The sequence below is a fragment of the Gouania willdenowi genome, chromosome 17 (assembly GCF_900634775.1).
Source record: "Gouania willdenowi chromosome 17, fGouWil2.1, whole genome shotgun sequence".
NCBI lineage: Eukaryota > Metazoa > Chordata > Actinopteri > Blenniiformes > Gobiesocidae > Gouania > Gouania willdenowi.
Window position 1 is genome coordinate 15,695,316 of NC_041060.1, and position 19,648 is coordinate 15,714,963.

Genomic DNA, 19,648 nt, shown 5'->3' on the forward strand with positions numbered 1-19,648 from the left:
TACTTGACAAATGTGGAAGGTTGCATTTCCTCTTGTAATGTTCACGCAATTTTTTTCATATCTGACGTTTTTTTAAGATTTTTGTTCATCTAAATGTAAAAAAAAAACATTGTTGCATGAGGCCCAAAACTACCAGTAGAGTTTAGAGATTAAAGCTGCTGGAGGCAAAACCCATTTTTATCTGATAAAGACATAATGTACTGTAGGCCTCATAGATAATAAATCAAAGCTTGAGAAAAAAAAAAAAAAATGTGTGCTCGAAAGTTTGTTTTTATCTCCACTGTAAATAATATTCTTTGTAGGATGTAGTGAGATAGACTGATAGAATTGTTTTCTACGTCTTTCTTACTGTGATTTATTGTGTTTGCTCACAAATAATCTGCCAAAGTGGCATCCCAACACTTTTCTGCTATTTTCAATGACTAGAAATTGTGGCAAAACAATGGCGGATCCAGATCCAGCTGAAATATAAACTCTTGCAGAGTGAGGTGATATCACAGGGAATTCTGGGAACCAACTACAACAAGAATGGAATCAAGCCAATCACTTTCCTCTTTGTCTGGTGAAGAAACACAAGAAAGTAATGAAGTCAAAACACTTCTATGCATCCTTCCACGGGACTCCATATCCCACAATGCAATGCACAAAACGTTTTCAACAATGTCAATGAACCGAGTGTTTACAATGGAGATCAAAGCAAACTTTTGAGTGTCAGTTTCAACCTTTTTAATGGTCTCCAGCTGCTTTAAATTAAGGTTTTTAATGTGTGCCTTTGTGAGTCTTTTGTTTTCTTTCATTAAAACTTGACTATATCTCTTTAATAGTTTCTTTACCACGCCTGGATCAAAGACCCCAAAGCGGCTCTGAAGGCTCGTGGCAAAGATAAAAGGAATTTTTGGAAGAGATACACAAAAGTACGACATAGGAAAAACAAGAAAGATGGTAAACAAATTATAGGGACAAAAAAAAGGATATTTTCATAACAACGGATGGTATGACAACTTTTTATTTTGCTCACAATGAAATGTCGTTTCTGTTCCGCAGCAGGTCATGTGACCATAGAGTTGGGAGATCTCTCAGATGAGGAAGAAAAAGATGAGAACAAGAAGTCTGATGGTCCAGGTATAGCAGGGGTTCTCAGCCTTAAGGTCCGGACCCCATTTGGGGTAGCGAGACACTGAGAGGGGATCTTAAAGAAACAGAATATTTTTTGAACAATTTTTGCTCATTTTTTCCCTTTTTCTGCAACTACACCAAATGCCATATTTTTGCATTATTTAATGCATTTTTGCAACATTACTTCTCCATCAAATTTCAATCCCTTTTTTGCCCATTTTTTGTACTTTCAAGAGATTTTGAGCACTTTTAAACCAATTTTCTCACCCAATATTGCATATGTTTGTCCCATTATTGTCACTTTTTTTCACCGTATTTCATGCTTATTTTATGCCAATTTAACCACATTCACGATTTGTCAAGCCCATTATTTGCCAATTTAAATGAATTGTTCCTGTGTTTTTTTAAATTACACTACCCCAACACCCCCTCCTCCCATTTCTGCCACTTTCAAGCCAATATTGACACGTTGAACCCTTTTTACCATTTTTTTCTGTCTGTTTTTGGCCACTCTAATTTGCAACTTTTAATCAATTTCTGTCATTTTTAAAATCAAATCAAATTTCAAAATGTTTTCACTTTATTTCAGACACTCCATTATTTGCTCATAGACATAGTACAGTAACATTTGGTGTTATTGCAATTTTTTGAATTGACCATAAGTGTGGATCTTTGGTGCTCCCTCTCTGTGTGATGGATGGATGGATGGATGGATGGATGGATGGATGATGGATGGACCCCCAAGAATGAGGACTCACCGTCAACACGTTTGCTTTCCTCGTTCCTCTCAGACAACATCATCAAGCGAGTGTTCAACATCATAAAGTTCACATGGGTGCTCTTCCAGACGACAGTGGACAGCTTCACTAAGTGGATGAATGACATGTGCAGAGAGTACATCGACATCTCCACTGTGCTGAGAATCGAACGCTGCATGCTAACTCGGGAGGTGAAAAAGGTACACGCTCCTCAATGCTGATGATTTTTAAACATGGGTTCCATTCAGTGCCACGACCCCTATTCTCCTCCGACTAGGGCAACGTACCTTCCAAAGACAGCATCCACGTCTACTACCAGAAAGCAATGCGACTCAACATGTCCAGGCAGGCCAGTATGGATCAGCTGAGCGAGGACGAGTCGGGCTCGGGTTCCGTCAGGGTCCGAAGGAGGAGAACGGGCTACAGGATGGAGAGCCAGGACTCCACTGCCTCCAGGGACAGCATGTCCAGGTAATAGTCAGATTTTTTTCATCATGTCAGATTAGCTCGACATTGATGCCACTTCATCCTTTCATTTCTGATCATCCCATCTGTCATTCTCACCATCTGTCAGTGCCTTCACTGAGGCCACCACGCTGTTTTCTCGCCAGTCCACCCTGGAGGACATGGATGCAGAAAACATTCCTAAAACCAGCGAGCGGGCCAGGCCCAAACTGCGTAAGATGTGTGGCATGGATGTGTCAAATTCATCAATGGACAGTGGAAGCAGCGTCATGTCCAGGTGCCTGCCTGCCATCATACCATCTCACACTTTTATCCATGCATTGGATTTTACCTTTAGATCATTTTAACGTCACTTTTAAACAGGGCTTTAAAAAAAACAAAAAACATCTCTTTCAAGATGAAAAGCTCAATCTACAGTAATTCTGAACAACAAATTTGGGTTAATAAAGAACATATTTAAAATAAAACATCATTGTTAGATTAGTAAAACATTTTTTTTGTTAAAAGGGTTGTATGAAATACATGTGTACAAACACTAGGGATGCAACGATATCTAAATCTCACGGTTCGGTATAATCGCTTTAGTAGTAAACTCACGGTACATTCAATATTGCGATATTGTCAGAAAGCTCACAATTTTACAGGAAGGCGCACAGTTTGCAGCAATGCGAGCAATAACAAGAATGATGACCATTGAGAAATTGTCTGTTCACTATTCTGACAGTATTTATTGTCATACTTTTAGATTTATGACATTATAAACACCTGAGTACTGCCTACTAACAGATACAGATTCAACACTGGTATTGAAACAGTCTATAAACAATAGATTAAATAATAACTGAAAAAAAGGAATTTAGATTATTCTAGCGAAAGATGAACATGTCAACAATTAAGGTTAGGAGTAATCTCTGAGCTTTTAAAGCCGGGTTTCTCGGTACGCAATGGCACTACAGGGGGTATTTGAGACAGAGAGAAAGGAAAATATGTAAATGAAAGCATTAAAATAATGGGGTTTTATCATGTTTATTTTTAGTTAAAAATGATAATCACACTGAATATTACCAGCAACTCACAAAATTGACAAAAACACGCAAAATAAGAGACAAATATACTAAAATAAAAATAACCGACAAACAACAACAAAATACACACAAAATGACACCAAAAACACACACTAAGAGAGAACGATACTAACCATTACCAGCAACACATAAAACAACGAACATGCTGACACTAAATGAGAGAAAAATACACAAAAATAATGGAGAAACATACAAAACCACATAAGAAACAACCACACGACACCAAAAACACACACAGTGAGATAGAATAATTGAAATTATACCGACAACGACAACACATAAAATAAGAGAAAGATATACTGAATGAAAAAAAGAACAAACAACAACAACAAAGTACACAAAATGACACCAAGAACACACAAAATGATGATAGAAATTGGAACAATAACTGAAAATACAAGGATCAGTCCCACACTAGGCAGGAGACGACCATAAATGATAAAAAAAACTATAGAAATACATTTATTCAGCAGGAATTAAATACTGTTTCATTCTACTTATTTACAAAGTGAGATTTTTTAAAGTGTGTATTTATCACTCATCCATTCCATGATTATGCTCTATAGTTATTATTCTGAACAAAATACAGTAGTCAGACATAAGGGGGTACATGGATTCAAAAGTAAGCACTTGAGCCAAAACAGTTTGAGAACTACTGATTTAAAGTATCCACTAACTGTATTACAATCATTATTTAATACCGTGACACAGGGTTGGGGTCAATTACACTTTTCCATTACAATTAAAATTACAATTGTTATTTTCCCCCTGAAAGTCAACTACAAATACGTTCTCAATTACTAAAGTTCAATTACAATTAATTACAATTACTGAGCCTTTCATAAATAAGCCCATAAAACGGAACATTTCTTTTGTGTTAGCTTTCTGTTAGCATCTCTTATGATAACAGATCAGTTTTGACCCATGTCTTAAATCAGCCTTAAAATACAGTAAACATATATTATCTATAATCTAATTTGTTTTTCATCTCTTAACATCCATGAAAATATTGGTTTTAATAATTTCAGTCTTGTTTCTGTCAGTGTACCCCTCGATTTCAATTTTTTTTTTCTAACGGTAAAAAGATCCTCAAGAGAACTGACAGGTAAAGTTGACATGAAACATGTTTTACATCATTAACTATGTCTGTATAAGCCATCGAACTGTAACATGGTTCCCCAGTATTGTTCAATTAGTTATAAATGACAGTTTTTATAGAATTTAGTAAAGTATCTGAACTCAATTACAATGGCAATAGATATTTTCGATTATGATTGTCATAATTGTAATTAATTACCAATTATGCGATTACAATTATAATTGACCCCAACTCTGCCGTGACATAACCACGTCGATATTGCGGTATTGTGATATCGTCGATACGTCACATTCCTAATAAGCGCACATATTTCTCTCTGTTCTTGTCACCTACAGTGACGTGACCCAGAGTGTCATAATCTACTCCAGGCAGGGAACCACAGACACCATTGAAGAAGCAGAAGATGAGCAGGATCAAGGAGAGGAAAGGCCGCAGGGTCCCTGGGAGTTCCAACAGTGCGATGAAGACCAGGACGGTAACGCTGAGCCTTGGAGCAGTGGAGAAATACTGGAACAACAGGATAGAGATGATGACGTGGGACAGGAAGAGCAGGATGGATTAGAGAGTGAGGAGAAAGCACAAGAAAAAGAAGAAGAGGAAACAGAAGAACAGGAAAGAGACCCTGTAGGTCCAGACGAGGGGTCTTCTGTCAGGGCAGAGATGGCTGATTCTGTTCCTGACAATGACGTTGTCACTGGGAGTGAGGACGGAGAAGCGCAGCAGGACTTTGTACGGACTGACTGTCAGGCGGCCCAACACTACACCGTGGACACTGACGCCTCCAAAACCTCTGATGCTGAGGTGCCTCCCAGCTACAGCAAGGCTGTAAGCTTTGACCGCCTGGAGGTCAGCGACGACGAGAGCGACTCAGATAGAAGGAGACGCATGCTTATGACCTCTGACAGCCGCTCAGACAGCAGATCAGACATCATGCTACCCTCTCTGACCACTGACTTCACTGCTAGTGAATTACTACTGAACAAGTAAGTAGAAAATAATAAACCTCCGAGATGAACGATCTCCACACATGCTTTCAATGGATACACGACATTATTTGAGCATAAAAAAACAATAAAAAACAGTCTTATATCTTGTATGTATGATCTTATATCATATCTGAGGGCCAAGTTATTACATTCATGTCAGCATTTAGAATAATGACAAATGAACTTTAATACAAGAAAAAAAGGTGTGTTTTTGTGTTTGTTTTGGAAGTCAATTTGTGTATTTTGTTGTGGTTTTGTATAGTTTTCTGTCATTCTGTCTACTCTTCTTGTCTTTTTGTATGCTTTTCTCTCATTTTATGTCGATTTGGAGTCAATTTGTGTTGTAGGAGTCTTCTTCGTGTATTTTTGATGTTTTCTATTGTTTTGTCAGTTATTTTTCTGTATTTTTGTGGCCACCTTCAGAGTTCTTGAAGTACATATTGGATTTTTTTCTGTCATTGTGTGTGTTTTTTAAGTCAATTGTGTGTGAGATGTGGGTTTGTTGCCTGATACTTCAATATGATGATGATCCGATGGATGGATGCATGCATGCATGCATGGATGGATGGACTCCATTAAACCCTGGCTCTTCTTGCAGGATGTTTTACGATGAGGAGTTGGACGACTCTGATAAATTCTATGAGAGCCAGCCCCTGATCCTCCAGCTGTGCTACGCCCTGTACAACATGCTCGTGGCACACTCTGAGCATGTGTGCTACCTGGTTATAATTATCAACCACATGGTGTCTGCGTCCTGTGTTACGTTAGTCCTTCCCATTACCATCTTCCTCTGGGCAATGCTGTCTGTGCCCCGGCCCAGTAAACGTTACTGGATGACTGCCATCGTCTACACTGAGGTCAAAGCTCCAACACACTATTTATACTCTAGCTTTGGCATGAATGATCATCAGGTTTTGTAGCTCAGACGGCGTTTCTAACATCGGTGTTTGTGTTTTTGCTTGTAGGTCACGATCGTTATCAAGTATTTCTTCCAGTTTGGCTTCTTCCCTTTTAACCAGAACAAGATAGATAAGAACAGACCGTACCACCCTCCAAACATCATTGGTGTGGAGAAGAAGGATGGTTATGTTCACTATGACCTCATCCAGTTACTGGCTCTCTTCTTCCACAGGTCCATCCTTAAGGTGTGCACAACAAACACAATAAAAATCATTTAATATAACTTGTTATTGATCATACAGAAGCACCCTCACTATTGTTATCCGTTTTTTTTTTTTTGTCCGTTGGCCATTAACTCAAAACGTTCAGAAAGTTCTGGATATTTATGCTTAAACTTTTATAATGCGTAACTTTGAATCTTTTTGAGTTATTGATTTTTCTTAAAATCTTAGCAAACAAATTACAAACCATTCAACCTTTGACATATTCAGCTAATACGTTCAACCTTTACAAGCTTTTTCAGCTTTTTCAACATTTTCAACCTTTTTCAAGCTTATTGCTAATGTTAAGCTAGTGCTAGGTTAACGCTATTGCTAGGTTAATACTAGTGCTAGGTTTGTGCCAATGCTAGGTTAATGCTTTTGTTAGGCTAATGTTCGCGGTAGGCTAGTGCTAATGTTAATTTATGTTAATGCTAATGCTAGTTAATGTTAAAGCTAATGGTAGTTAATGCTCATGTTAATGCTAGTTAATGCTAATGCTAACTCTAGCTAATGTTAATACTAGTTAATGTTAATGCTAGGTAATGTTAATGCTAGCTAATGCTTAGATAATGTTAATGCTAACGTTAACGCTAACTAATGTTAATACTTGTTAATGTTAATGCTAGCTAATGCTAATGCTAAGATAATGCTCATGCTAGTTAATGTTAATGCTAGCTAATGTTAATTTTAACTAGCTAATATTAATGCTAGTTAATGCTAATGCTAAGCTAATGCAGTGCGACAGGGGCTGGCACTTGCATCCTCACTTGCATTTCCTTTAGTAAATGCCAATATTCTGGTTAATATTTGAGATTTTAGGGATGTCCCGATCTAACTTTGTCACTTTCTTTAAAATACCAGTTTTGGTATTTTCTGAGAATTGGTCGATATCGATCTGATCTGATATCAACACGAATCATACATACTTTTATGACTTATTTTGTTGTGTGTAATGTTAGAAAAGGCTTGATGAAGTGTTGTTACTCAAACAGAGAACAATAGTCAGCAACAATAGGTATGATGAAAACTGACCCATTTATTATTAACCAATAAACAGTTAAACCATAAAGAATATTCTACAATTCAATAAAATAAATTAGAAGAGCCTAAAAAATAACTTCTTTTAATCCAATAAAAACAATACATACGGTACAAATATATTTTTAAAGTGCAAAATAACTTCAACATAAGCATAAGAATATTCTACAACTGAATAGAATAAATAAAAGAAATACATTCGACAACCCTGAAAAATAACCTCAATAACTCCAATAAAAACAAACTGTGTATCGGAGCATTTATATTGGAGATTTTAGATGCAGGCCAATATAATTCACTACTTGTTTTTTTGCTGATATCAAATGGATATCTGATATAAAATGGACAATGGACTCTCTTAGTAATTGTAGTATCGAAACTGACTTTAAATGCGTTTTTCTCCTTGTACCATGACTAATTATTATACAGGCTTGTGATTCAATATTTTCAAATACTGTGTATTTTATTGATTTTTATGCAAATGAACTTTGTTTTATAAAACTGTAATTTTAGCCTGGTATAATAAAACACAGCTGCTGTGCATGTTTTCACTTCAGTGCCACGGTCTGTGGGATGAGGAGGACCCCAGAGAAAGGAGAGAGCTTCCCCGTGTCAGCGAATCTGACGATGAGGGAAAGGACAAAGAGGAGAGCGAAAGGGAGTCCGAACCGGCTTCGTCTCTGAACAGTGAGCGGAGAAGCTCCAATCACACCATGAGGTCCATTAACTTTGGGAACTCTATCGACTCGGGACAAATCCAGATACAGAACGCTCAGCCTCAGACCTACCAGAGGAGAAAGAGCTCCAGTGGAGGCTCACACAATTCTTACCGATCCCATCAGTCCTCCTCAAGGACGAAGAGAGGTGAAACACATTCCCTGTTAATGGTCACTGATGCCCAAAAGTTTGTTTTGATCAGGAATAACAAGTAATTTCAGTTTAAACACTTGGAAAAGTGAATGAGTGACTCAAATAAATTAAAATTTATTTTATTTCATGACATTTTTTTGGGGGGGGCTTTACTATTTATTGTAATTACTTCATTACTACTCTAAAATATGTGATTGCATATTTTATGTTATTTTTTGAAGAAGAATAGCCACAATTATTTTTAATGAAGGTTAGGTTTTTGACCCATTTTGTTGAAAATGTGTTGAGATAGGGGTGTCTGAATAGATATACAATCAACTTAAGATGCTAATGTTAATGCTCTATATTTTAACATTACATAGCAGAAGTAAGAGTTGTGTTTTTTTAAATACTTTTTTTTTTTTTATGTCCAGGGCTGTGTTAGAAATGGCATACTAACGTACTATACACTACAAACTCAATGAGTATTTACTGTCCACTATCTACTATAAATATGATTACAATGATGACCGTTCCCACTGAGGTATACTTCCAAGTTTCCCAAGATGCATTTTGAACCTACAACCACAAAAACCTGAAGCACACTGAGGCTAAATATCTCACTTGCGGCGCCGACTTTGAGCATTTTAAGAGAAAGTGACCAAGTATTTTATTAATAAAACTCACGTATACACATTTCATTTTGACATTTCAGAGATCCTGGAGATTCCATATTACCCGTTATTATGCTATTATTATGCTACTGGTTACCTTCAACACAAGCTATATTTCCAAAGTGTTCAAATCTAAGACAAGACAATCTGTACTTTACTTGAGTATTATTTTCTTGGAGGACTTTTTTATGGAATCAGAACAGTATCATAATGAATGAACTCTTGCAGGGTTTTTCACGGACGCACGTGCTTTGTTTCGTGGTTGTATTTCAGATTCACAAATGCACACGATCTGTTTCGCAAATATATATTTGTTTCGCATTTTTATTCCAAATTCACAATTGCACACGATCCACACTTTTAAACCAATTGCAGAGCTACTGATATGTGCGCATGCACGGTGTTCCAACAAGAGTGTGGAGAAAATATAAGAAGCCATATGATTGGCTGACAGCAAACACACCTGATTGGCTGATGAATCTGTCAATCACTTTTATCAGCCAATGGTGACGTTCGTTGACCCGCGACGTCAGGGAAGTCTCAAAATTCACCACACACACATTTCTCTCACAAATACGCAGAGGTTTCACAGCACAGAAGCAGTTTGTAAATGCACATTCAGCAATTTGCATTATCTGTGGATTTATATTACAAGTGTGCCTCAAAATGGTATTTGTGAAGTAGAGCGTGTGCTTTTCAGAATTTATATTACAAGTTTGCATAAAATGAAATACAACTACGAAGCAAAGCATGTGTATTTGTGAAAAACCCTGCAAGAGTTAATTCATTGATATTGTTCTGATTCCATACTTTTTACTTTTATTTCTTACTTTTTTAAACAAATATCTGAAGATGACGCCACGATGTAAAAAGATGCAACGTTTTGGTAGTTTGAGCTTTTTTTTGATAAGGCAGGTCCTTTAGTTTTATGGTTAACATTTTTAAGTTCTTAAAAATGTAAAATGTTTTTCTTGACACATTATATTTACACATTTTATTTATTATGAGTACTAAATTCTCCAGGTGTTCAAAGGTAACAGTTTAAACTTTTTTACTTTTACTCAAGTGAGGGAGCAACTTCAATACTTTTACTTGTACCAGAGTCGTTTTTTATTCAAGTATCTATACTTTTACTGAGTACTGAAGACTAGTACTTTTGCCACTTCTGGTGATAATAATTTTGACATCAAACTTAACTAACTTATGAGTAGTGTGTTAGTATGCCATTTCGAGCATGGCCCAGGACTCGGCTGGCATCGGCTACACAGCTTTAACTTCATAGTTGATTTCCGACTCATTGTTTACACAGGAAGTATCGCTTCCCACCACAGCAGTCACAAGGATGGCAGCGAGGCCGGTGTCCATCTGAGGACCCGCAAACAGATGATAATGGAGAAACTGAAGGAGCAGCTCTTTAAAGCTAAAGCTTTCCTCATCAAGAGGTACGAGAAAGCAATTGTTGGCTCAGTATACTAGAGTCAGTAGAAATATTTTTGTTACACATAGCTAAAATCTACAATCCTCCTGCTAGAACCCCCCAAAAATCACATTGATTGTACTCACTGTAGGTTTTTGGAGATCTACCTTCCCATGAAGCAGTTTTTCTATAATCTGATCCATCCCGAGTACAGCGCGGTCACTGATGTCTATGTGCTGATGTTCTTGGCTGATACAGTCGATTTCATCATCATTGTCTTTGGATTCTGGGCCTTTGGTGTACGTATCTGCAAATGACAGGCCGACATTTTTAGCCCTGCATTCTATTCTCTGACTGAAGAGATGAACCGCTACATTGACTTCTCTCACTACAGAAACACTCGGCAGCAGACATCACCTCCTCTTTGTCAGAGGATCAAGTGCCAGGACCCTTTCTGGTCATGGTACTGATCCAGTTTGGAACCATGGTAGTGGACCGGGCCCTCTACCTCAGGAAGTCCGTTATGGGCAAAGTCATCTTTCAGGTATTCCTTGTCTTTGGGATCCACTTCTGGATGTTCTTTATCCTGCCAGGAGTTACAGACAAGTAAGCTACAAACTTTGCACAATGGTGTCCACTTTTTTTCATACTGATATCAGATTTTCATTTGTTGCTTTTTACCTTTCTTTCCCCTGCAGGCGTTTCAGTGAAAACTTGGTTGCTCAGATGTGGTATTTTGTGAAGTGCATCTACTTCGGGCTGTCAGCCTATCAGATCCGCTGTGGTTATCCCACCCGCGTACTGGGGAACTTCCTCACAAAGAGCTACAATTATGTCAACCTCTTCCTGTTTCAAGGGTGAGTTATGCTGGGAATGTTTCATTCCTTCCAGCTGGACAAACATAGCTGTGGGGTCGGAGTGTCACCTAGGAAGCTGCAGTAAAAGTGGAAGGAGATAGAGATCCTTTTCATTGGGAATAAGATGTTTGTAATGTGTTTTAAAGTCGTCGTTCGTGGGGTATTGGATCATCATGCCTATAACGATTACCAGTAACAACGAAATGCCATTAAATTGAAAAAAATGATAGTACCTGTATGTGTTTGCATGGATGAAAACTGGCCTGATTTGATGAAGCAATAACTCGTCGTAAATCGCATCTTTTATTCTGTGATTTTCAGATTCCGCTTGGTACCTTTCCTGACGGAGCTACGAGCTGTAATGGACTGGGTTTGGACCGACACCTCCCTTTCTCTGTCCAGCTGGATCTGTGTGGAGGACATCTATGCTCACATCTTCATCCTCAAATGTTGGAGAGAGTCAGAGAAGGTGTGCAAGACAAAGCCACTGTCTGTCAAGTCACAACGACTGACATTTTCTCTTTGATTCATTTTTCAAACGTATTACCACCCACATAGGTAAATAGCATGTCATTGTTAAGTTGGGCTTTTCTTTATTCAGACAATGTTTTTCAGGAATGTTCATCTTCTGACATGTTTCAACTGTCAATAGCCAGTCTTCGTCGGAGAAGGTCTGCTCCATCGTTCCAGTTGACCTTGTCTGAATAAACAAAACCTCAACACAACATACTCTTAAGAAAGAAGACAAACTGAATCTCGCTGGAATGAGCATGTCATTGATTAGGGATGAACAAAGTAGCTTCTATAGTTGTCTTATACAGTATATGTCTTTTCTAGAGATACCCTCAGCCGAGAGGTCAGAAGAAGAAGAAGGTGGTGAAATACGGGATGGGAGGAATGATTGTAATGCTGCTGATCTGCATCGTCTGGTTCCCGCTGCTCTTTATGTCTCTCGTCAAGTCCGTAGCAGGAGTTGTCAATGCTCCGCTGGACGTCTCATTTGAAATCACTCTGGCTGGCTTTCAGGTGTCAAACTGCTGCTTCTTTGTTCAGATCAATAGTTAGATTTCAAACAGCTTTATTTAAGTAGATATCAAAAGATATCAAAGGATGAGAACCAATAAGATGTTTAGAAAGATTTGTATCTTTCTAAAGTGAAAAACGTGTTATTATTTGAAAGATTACACATTTGTTCCCATTGTTTTTTCTGTTGTATGATCTCATACTGGTGACGGGTCATTGCTAGGTACATTATATGTGAAAAACAGCAGACATTTTTTTTTCCTTACAAGGATAACAAGGTCAGATCATTATTATCTGCCTGCTAACTTCTATGCTACTTTCCAATTGCTACATGGTTCACACCAGAAGGCAGGGGTGGACTGGGACTAAAATTCTGCCCTGGCATTTACTATTCAAACCAGCCCACTGCATTATCAGTGACACCATGTAGAAACCATTATTAAGTCATTAATGCTCAACATGAGCATTAAACGTTGAAGGGGGAACTTTTTAACCCCTTTTTACCTATTTCCTTTGGCCATTTTGCTACTTCATTGTCTCATTTTTTCAGACTTTTGCTACCTTTTGCCAATAAATATCCCTTTTTCATATTCTGTCCTTTTTTGCAAGTTCTTTTTGACTCTTTTATCCAATTTTTGACCTTTCTTAGAAAAAATTGGGCCACTTTTCATCCAAATAATCTAACTTTTGCCCAATAAATACCACTTGTTTCCTTTTTCCCTACATTTAAGCTACCCTTTTCCATTACACACCACCTGGTTCCTCTTTTTCCCCCTTTTTTTAGCCACTCGACTGCTTTTGGCCCATTTTAGTCACAGTTTTTGCCACTTTTGGACCATTTTTGGCCACCTGTTGTTAATGTCTGCCTCTACTCGCTCATCCAAAAAAGTAGCGGACCCCACTTCGAGTCAACGGCCCACCGGGACGATGCCTGGTATGCCAGATGGCCAGTCCACCCCTGCCGGAAGTTGTTGGTAATATGATATATCTATAGTGTTATTAATAATAATAATGATAGGATTGGATTCTAATACAGCACCTTAATATACGTCTTTAGCATGTGTTGAAAGGACCCTCACCACCATTCATAATACTTTAACACTAACGTCCATGACTGGGATAGAGTGGAAATTAAACTTTAAAACCAAAAAAAGGGTAAATATTTGTGCTACAAGACTTTAAAAAAAAAGCACTTGTCATGCCTGTTATAGAAAGAATGTATTTATTTAACAAATCTTCTTCTCTCCACAGCCCATTTTCACTATGAGCGCTCAGCAAAAACAATTACACAACGTGACGGCACAAGAATTTGGTAAATTTAAGAACCTGTACTATCTTGACGACGTGAGTATAATTAGTTTTTGTTGTCTTCCAAAACATTTCACTTTTTTATTATACAGTTAAATAGGCTTTATTAACTTTCATATTATTTATTAGTAATTGTACTGAGATCATAACCCCTCTGGTGAATTATGCAGCAGTCAGAGGTGGAAGCTAAGATTGTAAAGGGGTGAATTACAATATCTGTAATAATGGGGGGACAGACTTGTGTGTAATTGTTTTAACTGTAAAGTGTCTGAGTTTTTGAAAAGCGCTTACCATGTGAATAAAATGTGTTATTGTTATTATTATTATTATTATTAGGAATGTTTTTTTAAGTGAGGAATAAAATGAAGGCCACTCACTAAGATCACCACATCAGTTTTTAATTTCTTAGTTATTGCTCTCCTGCATTTAAGCTCAGTAAATGTAAATTAGACAGTGAAACTGCTTTGTTGTGGTTTAGTCTTTGTACTTTGTGCTGCTATTAGGAAGCCATACAGTGGCTGGAAGGATACTTGCCAGATGACCTGATCATTGCTGAGCTAAAAGGCAACTCTAACTCTCTGTGGACCATCAGCCCCCCCAGCAGAATGAACTTGATAGATATGTTGAACTCCGAGGAGGATTTTCCCATCACCGTGAAATGGTCTGTGCAGAGGTATCTACAAAACAAACCCGGTTCTTTCAGATTTAGCCTAGAATGTGTCACAATCATTTATCACATTATTTCTGGGAAGATTCTTATTCATCCAGGCAGGGGCGGACTGGGACAAAAATTCATAACTGGCATTTTCTGACCAGACCAGCCCACTACGTAGAAGCCGTTATTAAGGCAGTGATGTTCAACATGTGGCTTTTTATGGCTTAACTAAATTAATTATTCCCCTAGAAAACCTTAAAAGGTGGAAACTTTTTAACTTTAAATTTTTGCCCCTTTTCAAAAAGTTCTGGCACTTTTTTCAGATTTTAACTTCAATACGGTACCCTTTTTTCCCTATTTTTGTCCATTTTTGCAAGTTCATTTTGACACTTTCAATAAATTTTGTCTTTTGTTTTATTTTTTGGGTCACTTTTCATCCAAATACACTAACTTTTGCCCAATAAATACCACTTGTTTCTTTTTTCTTACCTACATTTTTCCTGTTTTTGTTCCACATTTTTGCCTTTTTTCACTATTTGCCACATTTTGCTCATTTAAGCTACCCTTCACCATTATATACCACCTGGTTCCTCTTTATTTGCCCATTTTTGGCCACCTGTTAACATGTCTGCCTCCTCTCGCTCGTCAAAAAAAAAACAAAAAAAAAACGGACTGGCCTCCTTCACGTTGACGGCCCACCGGGGCGGTGCCCAGTATGCCAGATGGCCAGTCCACCCCTGCATCCATGTCATGTTGATTCTGGTGGTTTAGTTGAGGCAAGTCCAGTTTCCATGTCAAAATGGCTCTGGTGGTTTAAAGCATTTCATATAGTCATTGGTTGATACTGGTGTTCTATATTCTCTGGAACAAACCAGTATCCAAATAAATGAATTATTAGTTTTTTTTTAAAAAAAAACAGACAAATTAAGCTTTCCTGTAAAGAAACACATGGTTTTATGAGATCAAAGCAAAGTCATAAACATGCCTTAACAACATTCTGCCTTCTTACAGGAACTTAAGCCTTGGAGCCAAGGCTGAAACAGCATCTGGAAAACGAGTGACCAATCTTGACCAAGATACAAAGCAGGAACTAATTCGACTGCTCAAAGGGACAAAAGAGAACCTACAAGTGTGAGTAGCATCAGGTTGTCCATAGTAGGCAAAAAAAAAAAAAATGGTATGTACTGTAACTCTGGAACAACTCATTCATTGAATTCAGGTAAGTCCAGTACACTTAAGGCTCAAGCAGATGTAACACTCGCTACCAATGACAGTGATCAACAGCGTAGGCGTCACTGTACCATTAAAAAGTTTCCGCTTCACCTAAATGTACATGTAAACCAGATATAAGCAACTGCTGGCCCGGGGGCCACATGCGGCCCACGGTCTAATTTTGTGCGGCCCCCAAGTTAATGAGCAAGGTTACTCCAAAAACCAACAAAATGACAAACAGAAATACCAAAAACACACAAAATGACAAACAGAAATATCAAAAACACACAAAATGACAAACAGAAATATCAAAAACACACAAAATGACAAACAGAAATACCAAAAACACACAAAATGACAAACAGAAATATCAAAAACACACAAAATGACAAACAGAAATACCAAAAACACACAAAATGACAAACAGAAATATCAAAAACACACAAAATGACAAACAGAAATATCAAAAACACACAAAATGACAAACAGAAATATCAAAAACACACAAAATGACAAACAGAAATACCAAAAACACACAAAATGACAAACAGAAATACCAAAAACAGCAACAAAGAAAAACTAAATGACTCCAAAAAAACATACATTACAGAAAAATAAAGAACAGGACAACAACAAATAACACACAAGATGACTACAAACAAATTTGTGAAAAATATACAAAACTACAAAAATGACTCTGAAACATACAAAATAACTCATAACACACCAAGCAACAAATCTATACAGAATGACAGAAAACTGTGCAACACGACAACAAAATTTAGCAAAATGACTCCAAACAAACACAAAACAACAACAACAATACAATAAACGACAACAAAAATATACAAAAATGACATAGAACACAAAACAACCACAAATATACACAGAACAACAAGAAATGAGCGAAGAGTTTCATAAACAGGATAACTTAAAGTGCTTTACATGATTAAAGGTGGAACGTTCACACAGATTTTTTAATAATAAGATTGAAGAGATTTGCATAAATCTAAATTAAACTTCATCAGTAACAGTGATTAAAAACCAACAATGAAATCAGTGATTTAAGCTCCATTATAAGCAGGAATTTCAAAAACAAAACATTAGGTAACACTGATCAATTAGGTAAATGTTGCATTAAACAGCAACGCTCTCTTGTTTTAAAGGCAATATATGATTATATATCCAATCTGGATTGTAGGAGTAGCTGGGTGCTGTGCTGCTTTTGATAAGCTTTTATTTAATTTTTTTAAATAGTGTGTTGTCCTTTTCAAATGTGAAAACACTTTTTGATACTCGTCTCGTGCTTGTATGAAAAGTGTTGTAAGAATACAGTTTAATTTGATCAATATTGAAATTATACTCGATTAAACAAAGGAAAATTAGTTTTTCACATGTTCTGAAAAATTCAGTCTCACTGGTTTAGAAAACAACTGCCAGTGTCTTCCTGAGTGAGTTTCTCCTCTCTGAACAGAACCCTGAAGGAAATCTTTCCTCGATACATTCGAGCTCCCAGTGACTCTGACGCTAAGCCTGTTGATGTTCTCTATAAAGGTAAACAATTCAAACTTTTTCACAGTCGAAAACATTCTTATTGTTTCCTGAAACTCAAAATGTTGTTTAAGTGTTTCTATGTTCGTTGTTGGTGTTAAACAATACATGCATTTTCAAATCTCTGCAATACAAATCCCTTTTCTCTGATCTAATTCCATAATGGGGGATACGTTGCAGATAATAAGATGCTTGACCTCAAAGTGACTTTAAAAAGGAATCTGAAAGCACAAGCATTGGATCAGATCCAGGAGTGGTGGATCGTCACTCAGACGGTGCCCGGCGCCATAAACATGAGTCAGAAATACAAGATGGAAGCCGGACTGGAGCTGTATGTGTTCAGTGATCAAGTCAGTCCGCCCAGTTTGGGTTTCCTGGCTGGATACGGGTACGTACACATTACAGTGTCCAGTGTGTTTGTCCTTTAATAGGAAGATACAATACTTATTAGAAATGAATTGTTTAGCATTAAAGCTAGGGTAGGCGATTTTCTCCAGATACACTTTTTAAGGTTTTGGTTAAAATTGTCCTTATGTCCAGGTCTTAGTATCACCCGTTCGGTGAAGCCTGTTCCGTTTGCTGATCTCCGTGTGTGATAAGTCCATGTGTACGTGTTAAAGTCTGCATGTTTATGCCTCCGTCCATCCCCTTTTTTCCTTATATCGTGTCTTTTAAGGCTCTCATTAAATAGTGTGGGCTCTATTCCGGGCGGCCATGTTGGATTATGTCTTCACCCAGCGCGTCATCGCCGCAAGTCGCGCAAACGACTGGAATTAATTTAAAGCAGAATTAAGTGTTAACTGTTTACAAGAAAGAGGAATTATTTAATTCGGAATTCAAAACTGAATGAACCAGCCACCTAATTTGGAATTAAGTTTAATTCTGAATTAAATTAGCATTAGGAATTAAGCGTTTACAAGGTCAGGTTAAAGAGGAATTAACTTTTATTCCGCTTTAAAGAGGAATTAAAGCTTCCAAGTAAACGTTTAAATGTGACGTTCTTTTAGTTTCACTTTTGTACCCTGGTAGCCTCTTTTCCTTTGATTTACATTCAAAGTTCAAACCTTGTGATATTTGAGATTATATCAGCAGAAAGTGTTATAAATGCGTTTTTAGTAGTCCATTTCCTGAAATTTGTAGTTTTCTCACCACGGCAGACGTTACTAACCTTCGCCGCCGTCGGATTATTACGTCATATTTGGACGCAGTCCCAGTCTTCCTGGAGAGACGTAACCATGACTCTCAACAATTAAACAACTTTTCTTCCTTCTGTTTTTCTGCCTATAGCATCATGGGTCTGTATGCCTCCGTGGTTCTGGTCATTGGCAAGTTCGTGCGCGAGTTCTTTAGCGGTATTTCTCACACCATCATGTTTGAGGAGCTGCCCAACGTTGACCGCATCCTCAAACTCTGCACTGACATCTTCCTCGTCCGAGAGACGGGTGAACTGGACCTGGAGGAGGACATGTACTCCAAACTCATCTTCCTCTACCGCTCGCCCGAGACGATGATCAAGTGGACTCGTGAGAAAACAGAGTAACAACGACGTTAAAAGAGTTTATTTTTTTTTTTTTTTCGGAAAATACAGTGGGGTTTGCAAATTTTTAAAGCTTTTCAAGAAACTAAAGACCAAACTTCTTCCTCAACGGAGCTGAAAGGCTACAAAAAAACAAAACTAAAAAACACTGTGTTGACATTGTGGTTTTTACCCTTTAGTGACAACAAACCGTAACGTTTGCATTCATTGAAAGCACAATTTGCAGGTGCTGTGATTAGGTCTTCAAAGTGGATGAAAATGTAGTAGTAGGAGATTGTGTGGAATATGTTTGTTCTAAATTATATTTGAAGAAAAAAACAAAAAAAAAAAGCTCCTAAAAATGCACTTTTTAATTGTTCCTACCATCTGCCTCTTAACATTTTTCACAATTGCATGGTAGAAAAGGGAGAAACCCACAGTGGTTGCAGCAGATCATCTTTAAGGGCTTCACACAGACAAACAAGTACACAATAACGACTACAGAGCACAATCTCATACCCTCTACAACTGGATGGTGAGACTGCAAATATTGAACTCCCATGTTTATGAGAAACATAAAACAAAAACGAAAGCAAAGGACATGAAGAGAGAGACCATGTTTGGATTTAGTCTTTAAGTCATTATGGAGACACTATCAGTCCCTCTTTACCTGCCTTATTTTGTTTGTATGAGAAAACAAAGTGTTGTGATCTACGTATTTTTCTCAGGAAGAGCAGATATACGTTGTACACGATATTTGATTCAACATTTGGTGTTGTTGGATCTAAAAAGTTTCAGAAAAGAGGATAACTATTCAAATGGCATGAAATATATTGTGGCTACGGCCCAGATAGACTGTTTGTTTACTGAAAAAGT

General features: G+C 37.5%; 1 protein-coding gene across 3 annotated transcripts in view; it reads left to right on the forward strand.

The window, feature by feature from the left end:
- The window catches only part of piezo2b (piezo-type mechanosensitive ion channel component 2b), a 114,451-nt gene extending 95,204 nt beyond the window's left edge, over positions 1 to 19,247 (forward strand). For all 3 annotated transcript variants that reach the window (XM_028472390.1, XM_028472392.1, XM_028472391.1), the window contains 21 exons: positions 825 to 942; positions 1,045 to 1,122; positions 1,908 to 2,074; positions 2,152 to 2,345; positions 2,449 to 2,616; positions 4,859 to 5,506; positions 6,108 to 6,366; positions 6,475 to 6,654; positions 8,268 to 8,574; positions 10,543 to 10,675; positions 10,802 to 10,949; positions 11,045 to 11,256; positions 11,349 to 11,507; positions 11,829 to 11,976; positions 12,345 to 12,533; positions 13,782 to 13,874; positions 14,342 to 14,511; positions 15,505 to 15,624; positions 17,180 to 17,259; positions 17,437 to 17,644; positions 18,544 to 19,247. In XM_028472390.1, the coding sequence (XP_028328191.1) occupies positions 825 to 942; positions 1,045 to 1,122; positions 1,908 to 2,074; positions 2,152 to 2,345; positions 2,449 to 2,616; positions 4,859 to 5,506; positions 6,108 to 6,366; positions 6,475 to 6,654; positions 8,268 to 8,574; positions 10,543 to 10,675; positions 10,802 to 10,949; positions 11,045 to 11,256; positions 11,349 to 11,507; positions 11,829 to 11,976; positions 12,345 to 12,533; positions 13,782 to 13,874; positions 14,342 to 14,511; positions 15,505 to 15,624; positions 17,180 to 17,259; positions 17,437 to 17,644; positions 18,544 to 18,796 (4,032 nt within the window). In that variant the 3' untranslated portion in view covers positions 18,797 to 19,247. The remainder of the gene's footprint in view (positions 1 to 824; positions 943 to 1,044; positions 1,123 to 1,907; positions 2,075 to 2,151; positions 2,346 to 2,448; positions 2,617 to 4,858; positions 5,507 to 6,107; positions 6,367 to 6,474; positions 6,655 to 8,267; positions 8,575 to 10,542; positions 10,676 to 10,801; positions 10,950 to 11,044; positions 11,257 to 11,348; positions 11,508 to 11,828; positions 11,977 to 12,344; positions 12,534 to 13,781; positions 13,875 to 14,341; positions 14,512 to 15,504; positions 15,625 to 17,179; positions 17,260 to 17,436; positions 17,645 to 18,543) is intronic.
- Positions 19,248 to 19,648: the final 401 nt, after the last annotated feature.